This window comes from Aptenodytes patagonicus, chromosome 7 (genome assembly GCF_965638725.1).
Source record: "Aptenodytes patagonicus chromosome 7, bAptPat1.pri.cur, whole genome shotgun sequence".
NCBI lineage: Eukaryota > Metazoa > Chordata > Aves > Sphenisciformes > Spheniscidae > Aptenodytes > Aptenodytes patagonicus.
In genome coordinates, this window is record NC_134955.1 from 18875923 (window position 1) to 18901753 (window position 25831).

At 38.3% G+C, this 25831-nt stretch overlaps 1 protein-coding gene across 3 annotated transcripts in view; it reads left to right on the forward strand.

Annotated features, from left to right (window-relative positions):
- The window catches only part of MOB2 (MOB kinase activator 2), a 120438-nt gene that overhangs the window by 37924 nt on the left and 56683 nt on the right, over positions 1-25831 (forward strand). The window contains exon 1 of one of the 3 annotated variants that reach the window (XM_076344217.1): positions 21262-21348. The exons of the other annotated variants lie outside the window; for them this stretch is intronic. Within the exon in view, the coding sequence (XP_076200332.1) occupies positions 21311-21348 (38 nt within the window). The 5' untranslated portion in view covers positions 21262-21310. Of the gene's footprint in view, positions 1-21261; positions 21349-25831 lie in introns of those variants that run through there. 3 annotated transcript variants of the gene reach the window in all.

The window sequence follows — 25831 nt, forward strand, 5'->3', positions numbered from 1 at the left end:
ATGGAGTTTATGAATAAAACAGGTATAAAACGACCATTTCAATGCTTTTCAAGAAAGTGGGGAAAAAACAACCCGCTCAACAGATATTTTGGACTCTTTAATATGTCTGAATCACTGGAATTAATGTAAAAGAAGAAAGGAAGGATTGGAAAAAATAGTTCTCATTACTTATTTATTCTTTTGGAATTACTCTTCTTTGCTTCCAAACTGACTTGAAAGGTAGGCAGAACTAGATAGAGAAAAGCATTATCAAAATGCTTGCTAAATCTTCATTTATTGGGAGGAGTTTTTTTTTTTAAACAGTTTTACCCTAAAAGAAGAGGAGGAAACTTTAGATAACAGCTATTCTGATAGATAAAAGAAAGGCAGAAAGCATTTTCCTTTTTTGCGCAGCTGTCTTTTCAAGAATGAGCTATGTATACCCTTTCTCTAGAAGAGAACCTTTTTCTGTTTTTCACTCTGCTTGCCAGGAGTTGCATCTTGCTGAAGTCTGGAAAAGTGGTACCAGTATTTCAGGCCGTTTCAGTAATCAGTTAGCTTGGGCTTCCCATGTTTCTTTGAGTATCAAAACCGTGTTTTACTCTATTGCCATCTTGTCGGAAATCCCCTGCTGTTAATTTTGTTGGAATGGAATTCATCATCTGCTCACTGTGCTGCTGCTGGTAAGACAATTTTATACATTAACTAGCACAGACGTGTGTGGACATGAGCTGGTACTGTGCAGACAAAAACTGGGAAAGAGCTTAGCTGAAGAGGGGGAAGAAGGACCAGATGGGGGTTAGCAGTAGGGAGGGAGAAACCTAAGTCTTGAGTGTCTTTCCTGTCCAGCTTTTCTGCCTCAAACTAGCCTTTTCTGATGATAACAAATGTTAGTAATGTAAATTTGACACATCTCTTTGTATGAAACAAAACTTGAGGATAGAAGCAGTTTACTGAGGACTCTTTACAAGTACTCCTTCCCTCTCGCCTTTCTTCAGTAAACTCCTATGTTACTCTCAATATGTTTAGACCAAGAGACTTTATTAGTACTTTCTGCAGGGTCTATGTTGTCACTTTGTGCTTGACTTGAGGAATTGCAGTTGAAGGTTGTGAAACTTTTTCTCAAAGTAAATAATTTGTGTTATTTCTTTCATGCTTCGCAGGTGGTGTGCTTGTAAATAAGAGATAAGAAATTGCTTATGATTTGTCATTTTGTGGTTCAGGAGTCTCCCTAGGTTAACAAGTAGGACCTGAAGAACTTGGAACAGAAACTGCATATCAGAAATCCACTTTCTCCCTTTCTGATGTTGCTACCCCCCCATCTGATTGTCCTTGCCAGTTTTAGGCACGGAAAATAGCATCTGGCAAATGCAATAAAAAGCAGGTGTTCTTTATGCCTAACTACAATGAATTAAGAGTCTCTCTGCACAGACTGACTACTACTGATTTTCTAGGCTTCATGTAGGCCAGTGGCCTGAACCAGCCTGTAATGCTTCTGCATCTTACTGGATCTGCTGCAGATCCCAGTTAAGAACTCTTCTTTAAACTTCAGTTTCCCTCAGATGCTATCACAGTCTTGACATGTTAAGAACTGTCTAAATTTATTTTTCTTTTGGTTCCACCTCTTATTTTTTTTCAGGTATTCTTGTCGTGCAATATGTTTAAGTATCAGATTGTTACTAACTGAGTAGATGTATCTGTCGGTATGGAAGATGTGGTAGCCATTTGGACAGTTTTATGAAGAGCCCTTCCCTGTAATATAATGTTAGGTTAGATTTCTGAACCACAACCTCCAAATAGATATTTGACTTGCAAAAAAAAAAAAGTAATATGAGCAGGGTGTTGGAGTGAGCTTGAAATCATGGGGTTTTTTTTTTCCCCAGATCTTATGGGACATGTGGTTGTGTATGGGCAAGAATTCTTGCCCTTCCCTCCCACTGCTTCTGCCAATGTGGATGTCCAGTTTCCAAGGACTCTCAAAGTACTCTGCCTCTTCTGTTTCCTAGCACTAGCAGAAAATACCTTTCTTTTCTGAAAGCAATAACAGTATCAATTACTTAAAAATATTGTAGATGCAAGCTTTTGCGTAATCCTTAAGTTTTGTAACAGTGAGTGGTTCTATAGCACTCAGTTCCAAACTCCAATGACTGTCTATAGAGTTGGATAAAGAATTATTCATTTCCCACACAGCTTTACAGAAACAGTGATTTTGACAGGGAGTTTCAGGGTGAGTGGAGATGATAAAGCTAAGGATACTGAGGGTATATTTACTAGGGGTAAATATTTATTTTTTTATATTATGCAGGCCAATGCCCTATTGACAAAAACACCCTCCACAGACAGACAGTTCAGAGGCATTTCTCTGTTGGTAACAGAATATGGTTGTCTCGGAGCAAAGATTTTTCTTAGCACTTACTAGCCAAAAGATCATAGTTGCTTTATTTAAACAAACTTTGCTATGAAGATATCAAAATAGCAACCTAAACCAGATGCTTCCAGGGACTACACATGGAAAGGGGCTAAGTGTAGCCTAACCACCCTTGGAAAATGGAATAGGCAGCTGGCGACTATTTAGCTGGATTCCCTTATGGTCCCTTTTCTCTGCAAGTGTTATTTTCAGAATAGAATGTGAAAGAAATGCAGCATAGCCATTTATTTAGCTTCAAATCAGTGTGAAAAATCCCTGTGCAGCTTACAAAGAGAGAAGGGTGATACAATGAGTTTTTAGGATAATAGTGGAAAATGTCATGACTGGGAAGATAGATGCTATCTATAATAAAGCTGCCCATGGCTTCAGCATCTGCTTTTTTCAAGTTTACTAATCTGTAGGATTACTGTCCCATCTTCTGTATGATTATCTTGCATTATTTTTCATGTTGCTGGTAGACCTAGATGCTCATAAAACTGAGAGACTTGCAATATAAACTTTACCCTTTTGTTCCTGCTCTCAGTGTGCTCTGGCTGTGTCCTGGGCTGTGATACAGTTGCTATTAGAGTTGTTCGTGCTGAATTCCAAGATAACTCTTTGCTGTGGTGCAAGGTGAATGGTCATTACACATGAAGTGCTAGACTGATCTTAGCTTTAAAAAAATAATTGAAAACAGGTATGTGGAATTAATGCAGCGACCTTTTGTATTTTCCACTACTGTGCCAAAATAGTCAGTGCAAAATTATTTGTCTATTCACTCGCTCCTAAGCCTATTACAGTTTAGCTGTAACCAAGCATGTGCGCTTCCCATCCTACTTTAAAAGCAACAACATGTAGAATTTAACAGATAAAGCAGTCATCATCTCCATTAATCATAATACGTGTTCATTTGCATTTGTTCTTTTGCTCTGTTAGCGTGTCCTGTTAGATGATTGAGTGTCTTTTCAGGTATTACTGCAGTCATTGTCTTTTCCCCTCTACTTTCCCTCAGTCACTTTACTTCCTTGGCCTTCTTGTGTACTTAATTTTTTTATTGTGTACTTAAATTCTCTTTTTTTCCTAGGTTATCTTCAAAGCATGACTAATTGTATGAGTTTTAAAAGGATTACCGTATCTCTCTTTTTTTTCATTCCACACTCTCATACTCTTAGACAGTTTTTCAGGCACCTGCTGGAGGTGGTTGGCTAGGGAGCCAACCAGGGAAAGGTCAGCATGAAAGCTCAGCACCAAGGGTATTATCAGATGGTGTGGCTTCAGATCAGAGGCCAAACGTCTCACACCATACTTGCTGGATTTCGGTCTGCTTTCTGTGAACTACCCTCACAAGTCTCTAGCTTTTGTCTAAGTGTCTGGTTAGTAAACTGTTGACTTTAAGTAAAGAGAGTCCATCTTTCAAGTGGTGAGGGGATGGGTGTCGGATCATAATGGGGTGGTTTACTGTGTCTCCTTATGTTGCACTGACTCTATAGCTGATGGACTTAATTTTCTATGATTTGAGTACCTGGCTCATTCCACCTATGTTTTATTAGCTAGCTCATATTAGCTAAGGTTTATAGGTGGTCTATAACTAATTTCAGTTTTAAATAAAATAAACTTCTGGATCAGATTTTCAGTTCATGGAATTAGGTGATGTTCTAGTAGTAGCCAGCCATTGGTTGTGGATGTATAAATTGAATTTAAGTAATTTCTGATGAAGCTACACCTTTTTTAATCTGTTGAGAAACTAAAGAAGGGAGGAGATAAAACAGGAGCTTAAAACCAGTTCATCAGCTACAGCTATTACACAGTAAATTACTGCAAATAACGCAGTGGACATTTCATAAGAGCAGATAAATCTCAATTAGACAATCCCAAATGTTTCTGGGAGGAGCTATGGATATCGTCATGCAGTTAGTATATTACCCTAATGAGTAAATAGATCACACCCCTTAAATGAAAGGAGATATCTAAAGAGGGTTTGAACTATTTGAAATTAGTTATGAATCTTCTATGCATGTCTCTGAAAAAGATTGGTTTCTAACAATGTACAAATGTTAACGAAAATAAATATATAGTACACACAATAAAAACCTGGCCAGGGTATTGAATATAGCTTATTTATAGCATTTGGTTTTCAAACTATCCCATAAAGGAGTGGTGAATTTTCTTCAAGGTATTTCTTGTATGATTTTTGGTCAAAATGAGACTGAAGATAACCTCTCACAAGCAGTGTTATGACAAATGTAAATGATAAAAGGAACAGAAGGAGATAGCTGACTAACTTTTAAAATCAATGGTAAACGTAAAGAACAAGAATTTGACTGAAAAACACCATCGCAAGTGTGATAGTGGTACTGCAGTGCACAATATTGCCTTTAGATTTTGTTGCTTTTCCCACTGAGGAAGATGCATTTTTTTTTTTTATTACCCTTCAAAGGACAAGGCCATGTTTTGCTTAATTTTCCCCAACACTTCACTGTTCTGATCATTTCCTTTGAGACGCTGGATTTTAAAGTTCTACCTGAAATCGGGAAGTTTTCTGTGCTGCTGCAGCTTCTCTGTAACTTCTCCTTTCCTAAACCAGTCGGGTTTTACTGAAGTTTGCAATTTTTTCTTTCTCTTGCAGTTCATTTCCTAAATTAATCTTTCTAGCCAAGAGCTATATTAGAGTCTTCCTGATAGCTCTAGTCTTTAAATGGGGAACTGGCCTTGCTTACTGCATTTGATTTCAGAATAGTTTATGCCTAAATATATTCTACTCTGAAGCATCCAGCTTTATTTCAGATTTAAACCCTCTTGGGTCTTGGAAGTATTGTTTCATTTATATATATATACACTAAATCAAGTAATGTCATAGCCTTTGATATTAATAGAGTTAAAGGAATCCTGAATAAATCTTACTAAAGCTTATGAAACCATTGTTCAGTGAAGCTTTGGTTGGAAACAAATTTTTTTTTTCTATTTTTCTACGTATTTTGGCAAAACTTTGACTTTCTCAAACAAGAGATATAGCAGTCATTCTCTGAAGCTTGTACGTGAATGTATAGTGTTGGTGGTAACAGTGTTTTGGTCTTTAAGAAGGACTAGTTATCTGGGAGAGTCATAGTTTGAAAATGGTTCATTGTAAGGTGATGGTCCTAATTGAATTTGAGTACGTAAACTACTCTGTTTATGTCATGTTTCAGAAATCTCTTGCAGGTGACGGGGGTCAACAGGACTGAAACCTATCGCCTACCTTTTTCTTCTGCATCTGCTTGTCAAAATAGCATCTGCTTTGTACACAGTAAAAACTGAGGCTCTGGTTGTTCGTTATAGTGTTAAGACCACTTTCCTTTGCCCTTTTATGGGCTTTCTGCAGCTTTGTAGGGAGTAGATTGTATAAAGCATGCCCCTGGAAAGCAGAGGCTGTTAAAAGGTTTAAGACAAATTTGTCTGAAGACAAAGAGGGCATTGAGGAATACCGTGGAGAGGGATTGAAGGGCTTTTGCAGTGCAACAGAGCCTGTCTGTGCAAGACTCAGCCTGCCTCTAAGTTCCAGCAGGCTGCTGAGAAGCAGGCCAAGAAAAGACTCTCCAAGACCCTGTTCCTATCATCTGAAGTCTGCCATCTGGACAGAGGATGGCTAGAGGGTTCCTGGAACATATAGAAAGGAATCTTGAGGGCTGAAAATAAATGCCAGTGGAGACAGGAAGTGTCTGAGACGTAGGAGGGTTGGAGGAGGGGAGCTGCTCAGCACCACTGCTCTGTTGGTCACAGTACGGCTAAGGATGAGAGGCAGATAAGGAGAGCCTCTGTGCTGCAGAGGTACACAGCCTTTTCTCCGAGGCCTAAGCCCCCCTCCATTTACTGCTTTATACGTGTGAGGGCATTTTAGTTGTTTGTTACAGGAGTTCATCTGAGTGATTTGGATCTTCCCCTTGTAGGAAGGGGTACTTAAATTTGTAGTTGTTGGCCTACTAGGGATTTTGAAATAGAAGAGGTTTATAGAAAGATAGAATGTGCCAACTAGTCTTAAATTTTATCTTGATGCTGCCGTGTTTGAGTTGTCATGAAGCTGTGTGTTACATCAGAATGGTGTTTGGTGGGGTCTGTTGCAGTTGGGTCAGGTAATGTTATGAGTGGACTATGCTGCCCTCAATGATTTTTCTCATGTCGTAAAGCCAATGAGCTGGGATATTTTATTCCTTTAGTGTGCTTTAATAAGTGTTATAATACTGGAGAACAATGTTCTTCCTGTCTGGGTTATGAGGGTGGCACGGTCTTTGTATTCTTCTCAGAATGGAAATGTCAGCTAATCACACCACTTATCTTTTCTTCCTATAAGAGCCTCTTATACCTCCAGAGAAACCTTACAGTGAAAATTCTTTGCATCACCTGTTGTGTATTTTTGAGGATAACTAGCCAGATAATGGTGAATGTTTTTGCTTTGTGTGCTGTCCTGTAAGTATTAAGTTGAAATGAGGTAAGTTTTCATTTCTCAAGATATTTCAAAGAATGTGGTCATGAAGCAGCTCCTTCCTATTAGTGAGCTTTTCAATGTACACAATAAACGACTTATCACAAGATTTCAGGGCCATTATCATCTAAAGAATGCTCTTAAAGGCCAAGACATTGATTCTAGAGAAAGTTAGACTCTATGCATAACTGAGCTATTTTCCCTCACTTAATGCTTCTGGAAAATGAAAAATGGGAGCATCCTCAAATGTTTACTGTATATCCCATGTGAAGGTGGTGGTACATTTCTTATTGCTGACCTTGGAAGTGGAATGCGCATTAAGTGGCAGCACTCACCAGCCTACTAGAACTGAGCGGTAGCAGAAGGTCTTTTCTGGGTAAGAGAGGATATTTCCAGAGCAATTGTTTTATCAGGTACGTGCACGGGCAGCCTTCTTGGTAAGATCGCCGCAGATAGTTTATGGTTTGAATAAAACTTAATGGGGTAATGAGGGCATGATACCTAAGAGTAGAAGGAGCAAGATTGGAATGAGGATCATATCAATAAAGTAACAGTAATTTTCAGGTTCCTCACTGTACTTGTTTGGTAAATTAGCCTGTTAGCTTAATGTTTTAATACAGTTCCCTGGTAGGATTATGTAGCTGAAAGACCGTATCTCTAACCGACAGAAATCTTAATCTAGAAATTCTAATTTACAAGTTGATCAATAACTCCAAATTTGAAAAGCATATGAATATTATAAACTTCTTGTAATGGAAAAGGTAGATCCTTCCACAGCAACATCTTCACTGCTGGAAGGTTTGTCGTCTTGTTGTTTCCCTCTAAATGACTTGATATATCATTACTTACAGTGTATCAGTAAGGACTGTAATTATTTCAGAGGCTTTGCACACAGCTACCATTTGAATCTGTAATTAGGGGAAGTGCAGGTTATTTGTGCTCAGGTTAAATTGTTCTCCAGCTGCCGTATGTATTTCAAACTCCATAGCGCAGAGTTATAGCTGCATATTGTTGCAAAGTGAAATACCAATTTACAGGTTTAAATGCATCTTGCTCTTGAGGAAGAAATAAATAGTGGATAACATGATCTCTGTGCCAGCTCATTACCTTACATATGGCTGATTTTGTTTAAAAAAACCAGCCAAACAAACAACAAAAAACCCCAACCCTTCAATGTTTTGGGATTGAATAGCGGTAAGCTGGATTCTTTGATTAAGAGGAGTTTAAGAGGAGTGTGACATGTTCTTTTCTTTTGGAAGCTTTTTCCCCGAATTTCATTAATCCTTTCATAGAGCAGTAGCTTGCCAGAAAAGGAATTTCAGTAGTTTGTCAGTGTTCAAATGATCATCACTGATTCTTCGCTGAAATAAAGTAGTGGTTTTTCCTATTGTGCATACCTTTTGTTTTTGTTGCAAATGCCAGGATTTTAGGTTGCTATCGCTTCTGCAGCAATAACTTCAGAAATTTTGTAACCTTTCTTGGCTTGTGGTATATGTAATTGGAGCACAGTGCAATATGACAACTTGGAGAGGGCAAATCTTTCTTTAGACATGAGGAAAGAGCACAGAAGTGATTTGGTATAATTTTGAGCCAGGCTTGAAAAAAAATCCTGTCTTCTCAAGAAGCTTGTTGAGTTCATAGCAGTGTTTTTCACCTTTCTGTCATGAGAAAATATATGGAAAAGACCTTTAAACTGCATCTTTTTGCACTGTCCATAGAGAAGGACAAAACATAGCTTAAAGATTGACACTTAAGTGTTTCTAATAGGCTTAGTTGAAACTTACTACAGTTGCTTTCCCTCTTTGAGCACTTGCGCTTTTGTAGAGTTTGTGAAATTTGTCATAGAGTTTTTGAGGAGCAAAATGATGGGATTTTGTTAAAATACCTGCAGGTGAAAGGGGGAATTTTATGTAAAAAGATTCATGTAAAAACATGCATATGCTTTCCTTATAGCACATTATTGCTTTATGCCTGACCCATAGCATGAACTATCTCTTTGTTGTCATGGATTCTCTGCAATAGCGGTGTTGCTGGTCAGTGATACACATAAGGGAAGCAATTGTTTTTTGTGTGATTGCGCCAAAATACGTGCACTGGGAGTGGAAGAGAAGGAAAAGATGGCCTTGAAAATAAGCTTGATTCTAATGTGTGTGTGGAACACTTTGTAGTATGCGGACTTGAAATTATCTTGGTCAATAATTTAATAAAAAATGGTGACCTATATTAACAAGTCCAAGTGTTGCAGTGACATTCCCTAAATCTGGTCATGAGTATAAAATATCCATCGGTCTTTAGGAGATGGGGGAAATTGTGGAAGAGGCAGAGACATTAAAGGGGTGAGACAAGGACTCTGGCCCTGGATTTACAGTGTTTTGTAGGTGCTTGTATAATTGTTTATTTGGCAGTTGCAACTTCAGAGGTAGAGATAAGGCATCTGACTTGATTATCCAAATTCTTTGGTATATATTGTTACTTAAGCGCAGTGTATGAGGAAGATGAAATGCCGGGGGGGGGGGGGGGGTGCGGGAATGCTGACAACCTGCAACAAAGCTTTGTAAGAACTGTTATGTCTGGTATAGGACCAAAACTGGCTCGTGCCCTGGTAATGATTCATAGAAAACTGAAGAGCCTTGGTTTTTCACCACTTACGAATAAAGCTTTTCATCACTTAAACTTGAAATAGGTATGTTTTTAAAGGTTAACAGCAAAAGTACAATAATATCCCTTTCTGGCTTTCACTGCTCTGAGCTGAGCTTTATCTTATTTTATGGCAATGTAGTGAGGTTTTTTGTTTCTAAAACAAGCAGATAATCCATTATTGTACTAGCATGTGGAGAGTCTGGTGGTATATATCAACAGAGTATAATTTTTCATTGAATTAGTTGTCAGAAGGAAAAAATAGAACAGGAATGATTTTCTGAATGATGATCTAGCCCAAGTTTTAAAATAAGAAATGGGGTTTCAGCTGTTGGTGTGCAAGGTGATTTGTAAATAACATGGGGTTAAAGCACAATGCTCATCTGATGCTCTCAATATGACTGTAAACAGCTGTTCTGGGAATGCAGCAATCAGTTCAGTATGTGTTCTGGTGACTTCCTGGGTCTGAATTTAATCGGAAGTGGAATGCTCTGCTAACCTTTTTAAAGATATTTCTTAAGAAATTTGGAGTAGCTCGAAAAAAGAGATGAGGGTTGCAGGTTGGAGCAAAAGGCAGGTCAAAGCTGATGAAGCCATGCACAGTTAAGTTTGCTTTGTACTGGTTCTTCATAGGCCCTTTCAGTGGTCAGATGGGCACCTGAAAAACTGAAGGATCCTGTGCTGGTGCAGGAGCTTGAAGCATAGCTGTGAAGGAGAATACAATATAAAGGTTAAATACAATCATGGAGTGAGCATGGGTGCAAATTACAGATAAGGAGAAAGCTGGATAGGTAGGGGAAGAAATGCCAGCTCCTCTGGAGGCAGAAAGGTTTCCGATTATTAGAGGTTTCCTTCTTTCATCACCTGGAGATGAACCCAGCAGTCCTCTGCCTAGCTTGCTTGTCTAGGCTAGCAAAGCAAATGCCATTGTAAAGATGCTCACAAATCATACTGAAACAGAGTGTGGTAGCAGTGCCTGCTCAGATGGCAGAGGCCTGCCATGGATCCAGAATTGCATACTTCTATACACTTGCAGGATTTGAAGATGGTAGAGTTTTGCAATATCGAAATTACTTTTCAAAGTGTTTAATAGGAAATGGTGTACGAAATCTCTTCTTTTTTGGAGGGAAGAGAGTAGTATGATAACTAGCACTGGAAAAAATGGTTTACAATCCATGTGTGCAACAAGGCCGCTTTAAGGCCTCTGCAGTCTTTCACTGGTACATTTTGAAACTTGAGTTGCTTCACATTGCATGCCCAAAATCGCTTTAGTATACGTCTTTTTGAAGATGTACCATGCAGCTAAAATCCAGGGGAAAAAAAACCCTTATTTATTACACTGGCAATATCCCTTAAAAGTTGCTCTGACTATATACTTTTTAAAGTTTCGATTATTGAACTAGAAGCAGTTTTAGGACAACCTGTACTGCATCTTAGTATTTTTTGGTTTTGCTTCTAGATATGACAGGTATAGATGCTGATTATTCTTTATGCTTTTACTTACTTTTTAAATTATGTGACTGTGAATATACAGCCAGACATTTTTTGCTAATTGGTCCTTCACTTTTTTTTAAAGGTAAAGAAATGAGATTTACTCACACTGTAAGTGAATGTTAACATTTCTTGGTAGATAAGCTTGGTCTATCTCTTTAAACATCTGACAGAAGGTGGTGTTAGTGGACAAGGCCATAGTGTGAAAATGGCCCATTATGAGCTACTCAAGCTACTGGAGAGTTGAAACTTTTACTAAGCAACACACTGTACTATTTGACCATAAGCAATTTAATCCATTTTTGTCCCATTTCACTGTCTAAAATTGGAGCATATTCCACATTGCAGAGATGTAAATGGCTTGGCTAATGATGTGATAATTGACCTTTGAAAATGGTATACTAATTAGTATAGTTTTTGCTTGCATCCTGTTCACAGCACTGTACGCAAGACTGCTTTTATTACTGTAGCTTAGTAACTTTAAGCAAAATTACATGCACTTGATTAAAAATCCAAGCAAAATAAATAAGTAAATAACAACAACAATAAAGCATTAGATAAATAGCAGATATTCCAGAATAGCATGTAAGGAGATTCCCCCTTCTCAATTTGCTGTGCAGGCTTTCTTTTGCCCATCTGTTGGGAATCTAAAATTATGTTTAGAGTGGGTTTAATGATTGGCTTTTGAATTAATTCTTCTGAATCATGAATGCAAACCAACAACTCTGTAATTGTGACCCTAAACAGCGTGCTTTATACATCCAAGATTTAGGTTAAATCCCCAGTGTGTAAGTTGAAGTTCTATAAAAGGGCATGTGTATAGAAGGAACGGCTCAAGCAGGTACCTCCTCTTGAAAATAAGTTCCCAACCTCTATGACTGTCAGGCTTGTGTTTCACCCACTGCAGTTAATGAAACTGTGCTCTAGTGGAAGTATATGGGTAAATACAACTAGACAGGTTAAAACATATGACTGTAGTCTTAGTATTCCTTTTAAATCCTGGAAGTAAAGATGGAATCCATAAAGAAGGGAAGCATAACACAAGTGCAGTCTTAAGTAAGATGGATAAGTTGGTAGAAGAGACTTGTTGTGGGGAAAGAGTGGGCTATATGAGATATGTACTCTTAGATATGCTTGGGGGAAAAAAAAAGTATTTGACTGTCATGTGTGCATGTGAGAGTATATGTGGGGCTAAACTGATGATGGTTAAAATCTTCCAGGAACACTCAAGAGCCTTTCAAATAAAAGAAAAGGTGATACCACCTAAAAAACCATGATGATTTTGAGGCAACTCTAACCTGTCATATGAAGTTTTGTGACATCATTAATTGGGCAGTCAGGTTTTCAAATTTAAACCGAGTCGCTGCTTGGTTATTCAGAGTTTTCAGCCAAAAACTGGTTCTCTCATCTAACCTGGGTCTTTGCAGCAAGATTAGTCATTCCCCTAAAGTTGTCCTTCTTCTAGGTAGCGGCACAGTAAAAGGATAAAAATTCTGCTGGTAGCTTAGAAATTCTGTTTTTAATGTTGAGTTACTCCATCTTTTGCCAGGAAGAAAATGTTTCATTCCCAAAATAGGATTATTTTGCTTTGTTCTCCCAGATCACCTGTTGGCTACTGAAGAAGTATATTGCCATATCTCTGAAGGCATTTAAGATCAGCTTTCTAAGCTAAACACTTTTAGGACATAAGACTACATATAGGGATGGGGTAAATTATGTAAGTGAGGAGTTAGGGATTGCTTTGGATTGTAGGTTTTCCCATTGCATAAGCTAGATGGATTACTTCTGAATAAACCAGAAATGTGGCCAGGCAGCAGTTGTGCAAAGTTTGGATGAAATTTAGTTGTGGGTGTACAATTTTTTTATTTTATTTTCTGACTTGAGAATGGTAGTGTATAAAGTAAGAATCTAGTAATTAGGCTTTGCCTACAATTTTTGCCTTGAGAGCTGAGCTCCCTGTTCAACAAAAATCTTTAGAGAAAGTGTATGTGCGTGCACAGATGAGAGAATGAAGGGCAGTTATGCAGAACTGAAATGCAGCTTCTCTCATGTAAGAAGTAATTTTAAAGGCATGAGGCATAAGCAGTGAGGTTTGAATTGAGAGCTGAGGACTTCTGAATTATGTTATTCTTTCATTTGGTGCTTGGCTTAATGTAAGTTACTTCAACTCATAAAACCCTAGACTTTGTATCTTCTCAGTTTCTGGCTGTCCATGTGCTTCCTGAAGTGTCACTATTGCCATTTTACACTTTGGGAAAAGGAGATACCAAGGTGGAAGACAAGAGCTAACCAGTAGATGTAGCAGATTCTTCATTCCTGGCTTTAAACCGTTTAAGTATTGGGGAGTCTAGCATTTATAGCTACCAGCTATCTGATACTGAAAGTCCAGTATTCTGGCCTTACTAGAGTTTTACTTCACATTCACTGCTGTGCCTTAGCTAACACAATGAAAATGCACAGTACAGATGGTACCCGAGTGTCTTATCCTCGGTAATGTAGAAAGACAGAAACAGCAGTGAGATTTTGTTTCTGTTTCCAAACCGTGTTTCCTTTTATCTTCTCCACTTTATAGCTATTTCCTCTTGGGTTTTTCCAATTTAATGACTGTAACAATCACTGAGATGGCACAGACTGCAGGGATCGAGGGCTTTTTTCCAAAGCACTGTAAGAATTTCCGAAAGTGCTATATAAATGTTAGTTAATGTTCTGATGTCCTCAAATACGAGGTCCAGCCTCTGACCGGGGTGAAGTATTCTTGCCTTTCTTTGAAGGATAGATGACTAGGGTTATGCCTGGGATCAGTCTACAAGGACTTTTTTTGTTGAACATTTAGGGTCTTGCAAAAATGTGAATAGCAGCAGCTGAAGTCCAATTTGGCAAGGGCTTTCTTACGATCACCTAAAAAGCCAGCGTTCAGATGATTAATGTTGCTGCCTTTGCCATTGACACGCATGGTATTTCAGAGAAGCTGTTTCATCATGTGCATTAATTTAGAAGTACAGAATAATCTGCAAAAATAATATTGTGTTTATTTGTTCTGAGATAGTCAATTAATTGTCTTCTCTCTGAAGGTATATCTTATAAAGCATGTCTGGTAAGTGACTTTACAAATGCAGGATGATAATTTTTGTGATCAGAATTTATTCTGAAATGTTCAAGTTTCTACTTTTCTCCTCTTTTCATACTAGTCAGCAACTGATAGATTAGTTCAAAGCTTCTGATTATAGTTGTCTTCCTGTAATACATGTTTGGCTTTACAGGTTGTTTTTTTGGTTTGGGTTTTGTGTGGTCGTCCGTCGTCCGTCCCCCCCCCCCCCCCCCCCCGCTAATCTTTGGTGTCCTGCCCCCTCACCCCCACTACTCACAAGCCCCATTTCCCACACATAATCCCTTTAGTCAAAGCCAACTATATTCCATGGGTGCAGAAGTCTTTGCTTAGATTTGTACTGGATACTGAATTACAGAGAGTTGATCAGTGTTTCCTTCCTCAAGTAAGCATTTTTGCACGGATCTTTCAGACCCATCTGAATTAGGAACTGCAAAAGAACAACGTAGTGGCTGGCAGATTTGTTGTCTTTTGCAGGTGTAAATGTGAAACTTCTTAAGCAAATAACTTTCTTAAATTTATAATATTTGGCAATAAGAATCTGCATCTGGAGTCTGAACTTGGGACTTAAGTGAATTTCCTTTACCCTAGTGCGAGAGGAGCATTCTAGAGTCCCATCAGTCCATGCAGTGGCAAGGATAGTAATGGAAGAGATGAATGAATCTTTAAGGACACTGGAGAGGATGTGCAAGGGCAAGCTCATAATCCAGTTTAAAAGGAGATTCAGAGAGTAAGAGCCTGACACTTTTCATTTGTTTCAAATTAAAAATATTTTAATGACCAAGCACATGGTTGTATATCTTACTACCTGTTGTACTCACTAACCTATATACGGCATGCAGTCTGTCTTATAAAATTTATACCCTTATTATTGTATTTCCTGATACCTCTTGTTTTTAATGATTTGTTCTGGTTTTGACCAAAATTACGGCCCTTTTTAAAGAATTTTGCTTCATTTGTTAAAGGAAACAAGTTTTATTTGTGGAATACCAGCTTTCTGTATTGGAATCTGGGTACTGTTTCATTATTAACAAAACCAATCTAGTTTTAAACTTTCTTTAATAGAAAAATTGCTTGTAGCTTTTAGCACCTTAGTGTGAGACCACTTAGCTAAATTTAAAAAAGGAAAAAAGGAAAGAAGCAAGTTGTGCAGTAGAAAACTTAACTACTTTTTCTGCTTGTTTTATAGGCTTCAGGGATTCGTACGTGCCTGATTGTGTGTAGTTAATTTTAGCTAAAGTCTCTTTCTCAGAAATTTCTCTCCTGTTCTCCCTCTGTGGTACTTACAGACTTCTGGATTGTATCATTAGCTAAATTTTGCAGCAGAGACTTTTATACCGACTGGGACTTCTTGGGTGGGGCATTTTGGTAAGTCATACAGTTGTTTCCTGTTCTTGGACTGAAGGGGCAGTGCCTGCTCTAAATTACCTGCTTGCTGCTCTTGCCAAGAACATCAATCTTCTCTTACTATTTATTATGTTACTTTATGAGCCTTCCTTTGAGATGGACAAAGTTTTGGGGGCTGATCTGAATGGGGATCTTCATGCTGTACAGCCATTTACCACAGTTATATAAATAACTGTTGTCCACGTGGCTGGTCTTAATGCCCATCTGCGTGAAGCAGGGCAACTTTCATCTCTCACTGAAAAATTTATTTAGCCACAGTACTTCGTTAACCCTGTGTAAGGACCTCTCTTTAACACTGAAACTAATTATTAAATTCTGTCTAGCTGCTTCTGTTTTAAAACCTAGAAATCATTTAAGATAAGTTAAAAATAATGCAATTGAACACTGTAAAGTCTGATACCAAACTTGCATTAGATTAGCACTTCTGGACAGCCCTTGCAAAGCGCGATCTGTTTGTGTTCATTCGCTTTAAACCTACCTCCAGGAAACTGCCCGAAGTGGGGGATCAAAGCAGGCAGTGTGCCAAAGGTCTGTGTTTCAGACAGTCTGGCACATGCTGAAAGCTAGGTCTTTCCTGTACTAAGCCATGGGCAGATGTCCATTAAGAATGATTAGGCAAAATTTATATAAAGGCCCTGTAAAATGTTTCATGGGGTCCGTCCCCCCCCCATCCTCTTACTTGAGAAGTTTTGTGTGGGTGTGTATTTTTTTCTAAATTTATAAACCCTGGCTTTTGCTCTCGTCCGGTAGAGACTGCTCACCCACCCTTTTCCGTTTCCAGGCGGATTGCTTTTCTGTTATTTCAGTTCTGTAACTTTCTCCAACACTGTCCTGTTTTGCTTGTTATGAAGTGCTTGCAATAACCCTTTCAGTGCTGCTATCATCTTTGCCTTAAATCAGGACTGGCTGTTGTATTCATTTAAAAAAAAAAAATTATTCTCTTAAAAAGCAAATTAAAGACTTCTCATGTGTTAAGGCTTTCTGTCTGTATATAGGGAATGTGATACGGCTTTCATTTGTATATTGACCATTGTAGTGTCCCCACACAGGATTTTTTTCTTTTCAATACTAAGCCAGACCCCTCTGAAATGGGATTTCTTTACAGCTTTGGCAAAGAAATCCTTTCAGCTCTGAAGCTGAGGCAGTACTATCTTCATGTGCAGAATGAATTAGCAGAATTTGGGGAAAATGTTTATTTCCAGCTATGTCTGAGTCAATTTTCCTGCTCTTCTCCTCCTTTATTTTTTCGTTCCCTATCCAGCAACGATTGATATTGACCTGTAAGCTCCTTGTTTCTCTAATATCAATGTTTAAATTAAGCCTGAATTAGCTAAGTAGTTACGTAGAAGTAAGGTGAACCTGACTGACCCCCTGTTTGGAGCCCTGTGTGATATATGAACTAATATGAACTAATATGAAGTGCTGTAAGTGTATAATCAGACCAGAAAAGTAGACTTAATTTTTTTTCTTGTAACAATTCAGTGTTTCATTGATTATCTTGGGAATTAACTTGGCCAGCCCTTAAGTGCAAGTTATGATGCAAGACAGTAGAAAACAAGGTTAAGCATTAGGTTAGTGGGTATTTTCCAGAAGAAAGGGAGTAAATTGTTCTCTTCAATAGTGAGACAAATTCAAATAGATTTTTCAAAAACATTGGAGGGAATGGGTCAAGGATACATGTATAAAATAACACTAAATGCTGTAGAAGTAACTTTTAACACTTGTGAAAAAGCCATAGTTCTGGAAAATAGGGTACATATGGGCATACTGTCTCCTCTCTTTCCTGACCAGATGTAGAGAACCGAGGTTGCTAGTGAGTGTTTCTTTTTAGATGTGGAAAGATGTTTCATTCATATGCAAAACTTCCCCTGGATGAATAATTAAGCTCCGAGTGTACTGTAAGTCTTTCCAAATAGTAGAGGACTAGCTATTCTTTTCTGTTCCCAGCTTTCTACTTAACATGTACGTTTCCTTATTAAATGGAGAAGTTTTTTTTTTAAATAGTAATTGAAACAGATCTTCTAACGCTGTTTTCAAAGCACAAAGTGGCTGGGAGATGGTTGAAAATGGTAAATCATCCATATTAATTTCTGTTATTTAAAGAACTGTACTTTGAGCTAACATCCAGAATAACTGGGCCAAATGGTCCTGTTGAAATTCCCTTCAGAAGCAGAGCAGTAATTGGATGAATGTTTAGCCTGGGAACAAATAATCCATGCTAAAGTTTATGGATTCTGCTTGGCGAAAGGAATAAAAGAGAAGAGGACTCTAAGAATGCTTTATTTGTCAGAAAGGATCTTAAGGAGATGTAAAGATGTTTTCTCTTCTCCCATGTGTTTTCACCACAGTAATGATGATTCAGCTTGTGTATGCTCTCTGGAACGTGTACGTGTAGGGAGAGAGAGGAGAAAAGGATTTCTTTAGGTGCAGCTAATTGAAAATATTGTAGGAGGTAATGTGTATAGCATATTGCCTCATCATAGAGTTGCCTACTGCAGCGAGTTTATCATCTTTATTTTCATGTTGACTAAAAATAAGGTGGGGGTTTTTTATCTTTGTTAACCAAACATTTCTCCAGAAGACCTCTCTGAAGGAGGAATTCATTGTTTCTGAAGCAGTTGTGTTGGCAAGTAGGCTTTCGCTGTGTTTCTGTGGTAAGTTCTTTTGTCCATGATAGTGTTTTGCGATCCCAGCATCAATGTGGCTGGCTCTGGCTCTGATTGGACAGTTTATATTTAGCTGTTGGTTTCCTATAATAGTTTTCAGATGGAGATGTTAAAGAACACATACCCTTGTGCTGCTGTAATCCCTGAAAGAGCATGGGGAAGTGAAAAAGAAAAAAGTATTGATGTCTTTCGGCAGAAGTAGAGTTTGGAAAAAGCAGCAGCTGCTCACAGCAACAGAATGCTGAAATTTACTTTTAAGAAATTATTTAGCCAGTAAAACCAAAATGCTCAGAAAATCTGTGGGTACATCACTTACATTTTTGCATCCAGAAAGGAGCTTAAAAAAAGCTGTGGAAAGGTCTGCTTTTTTTAAATTACAAAAATTGTGATTCTCCAGTTTACAATAGTACTCAATTGCTATTAAGTAATAGTCATCAGACACCATCTCAAGATAGCTCCCGTGTTCCATATTGCTGATGCACTTCCAAGGCAAATTAGTAGATACCCAAAAAAATCCCTGTGTCATATATGCTTTACTTATACTGCCAGATGCATCTTTTCAGTGGGCATGATTTACTTCAATTAAAACTGAAGGCATAACAGATTTACTCTGAGCCTGGGTTTCAGACGACCTCTCCAGAAACTTTTCCCCAGAAATCTTTGCTTCCAAGAAGAAAACTGAGTTCAAGTTTTTGTCTGATTTTGGGTTTGCAGAGCATTTAGAAATTATCTTTATGTAAATTTTTTTATTTATTAGCTTTAACTATTTTTTCTTCTCTAAATTATTAACAGAATAGATCATCCTAGTTTTCTTTGATAAGCTTCCAAGAACATGTCTCTGCTTTATCCAGTGCTGGTAGGTAGCTGCCTGCAATAACCTAACTTCTAGCTCTTTTGTGGCCATAGTGAATTTTCACTCACTCCTGCGGGGCAGCGGGGCCTGACCATAGCAACTAGAAGAATCAGGCCCTGGTGCCAGCCAGCATGTAGGTAGGATCTTTGCAGAGTTGATGGTTGAGAAGAACATGAAGTGTAATTCTTTCCCATGATGTATATGATAAAAGTAGAGCGCTGCTACCACTGTGGTGGCAATGTATCAGACCTACTTGCAGTCCTGGCCAGTATAACTTACTTTGAGGGAACAAATCTGAAGCATGCTGTAGTCTGGTTTGACTTGAGCTAGTTTGCCTCATGTGATTACACAGCACAATTCTTGTTCTTTCTTCCAGCTAGTAATGGAAGCAAATCGTAGAAAGTTAGGGATGAAAGAGACCTGTAGAGGTCACCTAGTCAGTCCCCAGCTCTGGAGCAAGATCATCTCAAAAGCCTGCAATAATGGAGACTCTGTAATCTGTTCCTGTACTTATTAAAAAAAAAAACCAAGCAAACACCACCCCACCCCCCAAAAAAACAACCAACAACCTTCAAACAAAAAAATCTAATACTAACGTGGTTTATTTCTTGCTTAATTCAAGTCCCTTTGTGATGGATAGAGCAGGAAGAACATTTTGTTTCCCTTCTCTTTACAGCAGTGTTCTACATTCTTGGAAAGTGTTATGTTGTTTTCCTCCCTCAGTTTTCTCATCTGTGAGATAGATAATATTCTTCTTGGTGCTCCCTGGGCTCCAGCTAATTCTACATCTGTCATCAACAGGAGTGCCAAGGGTTGGGCACGGTACTCCAGATGAGGCCTGACAGATGCTGAGAATTACTTTCTATCTTGCAGATGCAGCATATTTGTACAGCTCAGTCTCATTGCATTTTATCAACAGTACAACATTGTTGATTTCTTCAGCCTGTAATTCATTGTAACCCTTTTTTCTCTCAACATTTGTGATCTAATCGGTCCCTATACAGGTATACTTGATCACACCTAACTGTATAAACTCAGGCACCTAGAAAGAAATTAAGCAATTCTCCTATTTTTTAGCCTGTTTTTCTATAACTGTTAAATTTTCAGATGACAAATCTGAAAGAACAATGCAAAGATGGGATCAAGATGAAAATTCAGCTTGACAAACATATTGTCGTTAGACATTTGGGCCATTAAGATACAGAATAACGTTGTACTCAGGCCAGAGTTCTGTGGGACCCTACCCATTGCTTCCCTCTGTTTAGGTAGTGAATATTTAATCTTTATATTTGGCTAGCATGCAGTTGTCCCATTATCCTAGAGTAGTTTCACCTAGGCCACAAGTGACAGTAGTTTCAGGGTTCATTGTTAAAAATGTTTTTCATGTGATTTATTACTTGAGTCAGTGTCGATTTGCTCACAGACACTAAATGATCAACAATTATCTGCAGTAATTTTTGCTTTGTGTGATAGATTCACCCTTCTGGTCCAGACATTAAGCTGTGCAGCTGTTTAGTTCACAGCTATCAGGGAATGGTAGGGTGAACAGGAAGGGAAGGAAAACAGCCTCATCAGAGACAGTGCGATCGTGTGATTTATGCAGGGCAGCCTGCCCAGGACTGGACTGCTAGAGGATATTTTTCTCTGTAGCGTTCGAGCGTGACTTTAGATCTGCCTGTTTTTAACTTTCTACAAGGAGACTGAACCTTTTAACCACTAATTGTGTGTCCCTTTCTACATGTGTAGTTTCCAACTTGATATTAGGGGGAGAAAAAACAAAAAAAAGTCTGAGTATTTGTTATTTAGGGCTTCTTGTTTAGTTGCCTGGTGCTCTGAGGGTAGTGCTGAATACTTGAGTGATAGTCACAGCAGGGCTCGTGAGAAGGAGGAAATAGATCTGAAGCTGCTTTCAGACTGTTTGGAAGAAGAGAAGCTCACCAATAAAATACAGCTTTCTGCAAGTTTTATTCTTGCACATGCAGGGAGCAGTTAAGGTGTTTTATAAAAACTGCTTCTCCATGAATTTTTGCTACTTTTCCTTGGTGGGCTCCAAGATTTTGTCGGAGGTGTGTTGGAGACATTTTACATCTCCAGACTCTTGTTTGGCTGCAGGCGGTTTCCTCTGGGCTTCCTGCTAAGTGGCTCTGGTGGTGGTTTTGCATTGTTCCTCACTGATGACTCAGAGAAACAGGAAAGAGATCCCCTGGTGAACAAAAGGCGCAACCACCAAACAGGTGCCTGTATTCTGGTATAGCAGAGGACAAACCACCTCATTCTGGATTTTTTCCTAAGATTCTTATCTGCAAGTATGAGACTCAAGAGGAATGGTTCATACACGCTGAACGGGTAAGAGCGAGTCTGCATCCTCTTTTGAATTGTCATCATTAAAACTGCCTGAAAACGGAAGCCTTTATTTTTCTTTCTAGTGATGGAGTACATGAAATAATGATCAAATCCTTTGTCTCAAAAAGAGTGGAGGATTGCAGCATATGAAATATGCAGCTTATTTAGCTTGCTTTCTTCTGCATTTTGTTAGATTTGCTTTTAAAGCATGTGCATTTGGTGGGGGCAGGTTAGAGTTGTCTGTGTGTTAAAATGAGGTGGATCTGCTCAGTAAAAACACCAAAGCATCAGGACCTGTGTGATTCCCAAAGAGATGCCTGTGGTAATTATTTTAAGCGTCTGCCAGCAAACACCCCCCATGCTTTTGATACAAACAAGCTAAACTCACTAAATGTGATGCTCCTTCATAGGGAATACAAATGACTTTAAATTTAGTCAGTCTAAAAAAATTAGTTTAAGTAGTTTCAAGTACTTAAAACTACTCTGAGTTACTTTACTAGTTTTGTGGTTTTAAAAATGCAGATTTTTTTTTTCTTCTCTCTGGTTGCTGTTAAATGCTCTCAGTAACAGAGACTATACCATTACTATAAAGAAGTTCACTAACTAGATATTCCGTGTTTAAGGAATCTTTTTGTAATAATTGAAAATAGAGAATTTTCCAACAAAAGTTTTTTTTCATAATTGCATTTGATCTCACTAAAGCAGATTCTTGTATGTCTTCATACAATGTAAGTTTTATTTCTCAGCACGGCATACCTGAGCTGAAGATGACTTGTATTTCCATGGCACTGTGTTAACTGTTTATTAGTACCTGGCAGGTGACTTAACAAATGAAGAAAGTTGCTAGTCTTGGAGTGTCATTTTACTTTGCTGCTGCTTTTAACCTTCTGTACTGAGTAAGCGTTGAGGTAAGTGCTTCATGGTGCAGTTCGCTCAGTGCTGCATTCCTGAAAAGCCCAGATATGTTTCAGAGTACAAGTGTGCAGACTAGCCCAAAACTACCTAGTTGCTTTAAAATTATGGTCCATTGCACACTTGCTTGGCAATCTCTACACAAGAGAGGCATGTAGCAGTGCAAGCAGATCAGATAGGAAATACTTTGGCAGTGTTGTTCAGCTGGTCTGCACTGTTTTTGCCTGCACTGGCTTGCACAATGCCACTTAGAAGGGTCCTTTGCTTTGCCAACATATGTTTGAATTTGATTTAAAAAAAAACTTTAGATTTGGATTAGGTTGTTTAATGGCAAAGTAGATGGATACTAACATCTTCCTGGTTTATCCTGAACTTTTTTTTTATAACTGTAATAAAAATTCTATTATCTGACTGCATATAAAATCAAACATAATTGAAAGTTACTATCTTACGGTATTTGGTTTTAAGCTGTAAGATGAGTTTGTCACTCAATGGGATTGAGTTTGTAGTAGACAGAGGTTAAGAATATATTAGAATTAACTTGTTTTTTTGCAGAGGTTTTTGACCTTTTGAGAGATTATCTTAATTTAGAAAGTCAAGAAATGGTGCTGAAATGCAAAACGTAATGGATATTGCTTATGTTAAAGGAATTCTTTAGATTTTAGTTACGGGAAGCACAATCTTTAATTGATTTGAGGTTTATTAAAAATGAATGCATGGTATAGAACTTCAGGGAAATAAGTTGTGCAAGATCACCTTGTGCATCTGTTCTGCCTTGTTCTAACTTGCAAGATGCTGCATAATCATTTTAAGGAATTTCACTTGTTGTGGCCCAGTGCATACCTGGCATTACATTTTACGGCAAGCATTTAACTGGAAGTGTTGTATTACAGTGAGTAAAACCAGTGGCACCCAAATGCTTGCATGAAAAAGAAGCTTCAACTGTGAGTTTGTGGGAGACTCCAATATTATCTGATTCTAACATGCTGATGTGCTTTGCTCTATTAAACAACAGATGCTGAGGAGTGAATTTATCTAATTAAAGAAATTCCTTTTATGTTTATCTCTTGCCTAGATGGTTTATGCAAGGTAATGGAAAAAGAGCTTCAAGTATGTTTTCCTCTTTAGCCTAAACTTTTGACATGTCAGCAGAAAGGCTTGTTTTGATCTTTAGGGGTTTTTGTTTGGGACAGTGTGTTCCACTTGTCAGGTGGAGCGGCACCCCGTCACGCAGGTCACTTCAGGAGAGGGGAGCTCATTGGGGTGGAATGTTGTAGGGCAAATGCAAATACTGCTGCAGCAGGTACCTGCATATGGTGAGGACATAGTTACCCCAGGATTACTGAATACATTGTAATGCATGAAAACTGAGCTTCTCTTATTTAAAAAAAAAAAAAAGAAAAAGAAAAAGCAGGTGGTTTATACAGCCAAATGTGAGTACCTCAAGATAATCAGTGTGTTCAGAGATGTAACTGCAGAGTATGGCGATAAACTTCCCAAAGATACTCTGAATCAGACAAGGTGGTGTTACGCTAAATGTTTAATAATGTTAAAACATAGAAGTTGTGCATCAGGAGCAATAGGAGGAAATTCTTTACATCAAAAGTCACTTTGTTTGGCACCTTCCTACTGTATCGAATCTTATTTTGTAAACTGGAGCTATTGAATTTGCAGGAAGTTCACATTAAAAGGTGTACCTTAGCATTTGTGAGGGAGAACAAGAATTTTGTTTAAACCCTCAACTTTTAAAACAAAAGCGCAACTCCTTGTTTTCCTTACATACTGTATCCAGATGTTCTTAAAAAGTAAATAAACCATGTCTAACTCATTAAGTTCTTGCAGATTGGTTTATCAAGCTCTAGATAGTGTTTTTGTTTTAGGTGATGCTAGTATCTTGGATGAGGCAACCAAAAAGAGTGATTGGAGAAGCCCAGTCTCTAGGATACAGGGGTTATGTGAAGACCCTTACATCTTTATGCAAAAGATGCTCGCTTTTCCTTTTAACAGTTCTGTCTTTCACATCATAAGGTACTCCCCTAAACTGCATATATTTGATCCAGTTTTCAGGAAAATCTTGATTCTTGTTTTTAATTTTGCTTGTAAACAAGGAACTGTAGCAAGAGTCATCACAATAATTAGTTTTTTCTTTGGGTATGATTTGATCAGGCTCTGATTGCACTGGTAAAATCATAAAGGAGGAGGAAGACTGCAAGGGGAGCTAAGATACTTGAAAATGTTTTCAAACCTAATACCAGCAAAAAGCTCCCCATGCCTAGCCTTTCTCCTGTTCCGTTGTACCTCAGTTGATACTAGTGTAAGAGCTGTACCCATATAAACTGGAAACACATGTGAAATCCAGAGATTCACTTAGAAACAGTGATTTATAGGTATTCTTTGAGCTGGTCTCACTGGACATGGACATGTTTTATTACTTCTTGAAGCGGGTAATTGTTATACGTGTTTCTGGAATCAAAGGGCTCTGGTGCTGAGATTCATCAGAGAACACTGAATTAGGAGACCTACCTTATCTTGCTGAGACTGAGGTAGAATTCTTACCTGCCAGCATCTCTCTGACAACGTTGTTAAGTCAGCTTTGCTGTTATGTGCTAACCTGCAGTGTGTGCTGATTATATTTCTTTGCATTGCAAAGTTTCTTTTTATAAACTATCTCTTTTGAAAGTCATCTTAACTTGGGAGATATCCCTTTATTTGCTTGGTGCTGTGTTTATTGGCAGTGAAAAATGCACTGGCACTGTAACCGTTTCAGTATCATTTTTTCTCTTTGCAAATGCTGGGGTTTTTTGTCTTCTCTTGTCCCTTTAGCATTTGGAATTACTGATAATCAGTATAAGTCTTTGCACACTGGTAAGGTGTGAAATAACAAATATTGTTTATTACACATCTATTTCCTCTTTTTCTCCTAATGACTTAAGTTTAAGGAAGGGTGTAAATCCACGCATGCATTTCACAAGATATGACCTCAACCCACCCGAAACAAATATGCAGCTTGAACTTTGGTGGTGTGATCTAAGCTTCCTGTGCCTTTTAAAATCATAATGTATGGGCCTACACATTCCTACAATCTTTGTAATGTTGCAGACAGAACCGTACCCATGCTGGTTTACTTTCACAATGGCCGTGCCCACTGTAGGAAAGCTTTGCTGCAGTGTTAAGTAGATCATGCAATTGTAGAAGTGAAGAGCTCCTTTGGACAGCTGGCAGCTTGCTGACCTTGCTTCAAATATCATAGGATATACTGATAAACAGTCTACTAGGTAAAATTGCACCCGAATTGGGATTTCTGATGACCCTGGTCAGTGAGCCACATGATGCCTCATCGCTGTCTTCTGCTTGGCATGGCAATTTTGACAAGGCCATGCAGCGTACACTTGGTCTGTAATATTTTCTAAATCAGTGTAGGTTTAGAAACTTGACAACTGTCTGAAGATGACTGTTAAAACTAAGCAATGATCTCTGCAACTCCTGCATAGCAGCCATCCCAAACTCATGGTAATGGAAACTGAACAGCATGTACAAGAGGTTATTTGCTGAAACAAATATGTAGCACAAAGTA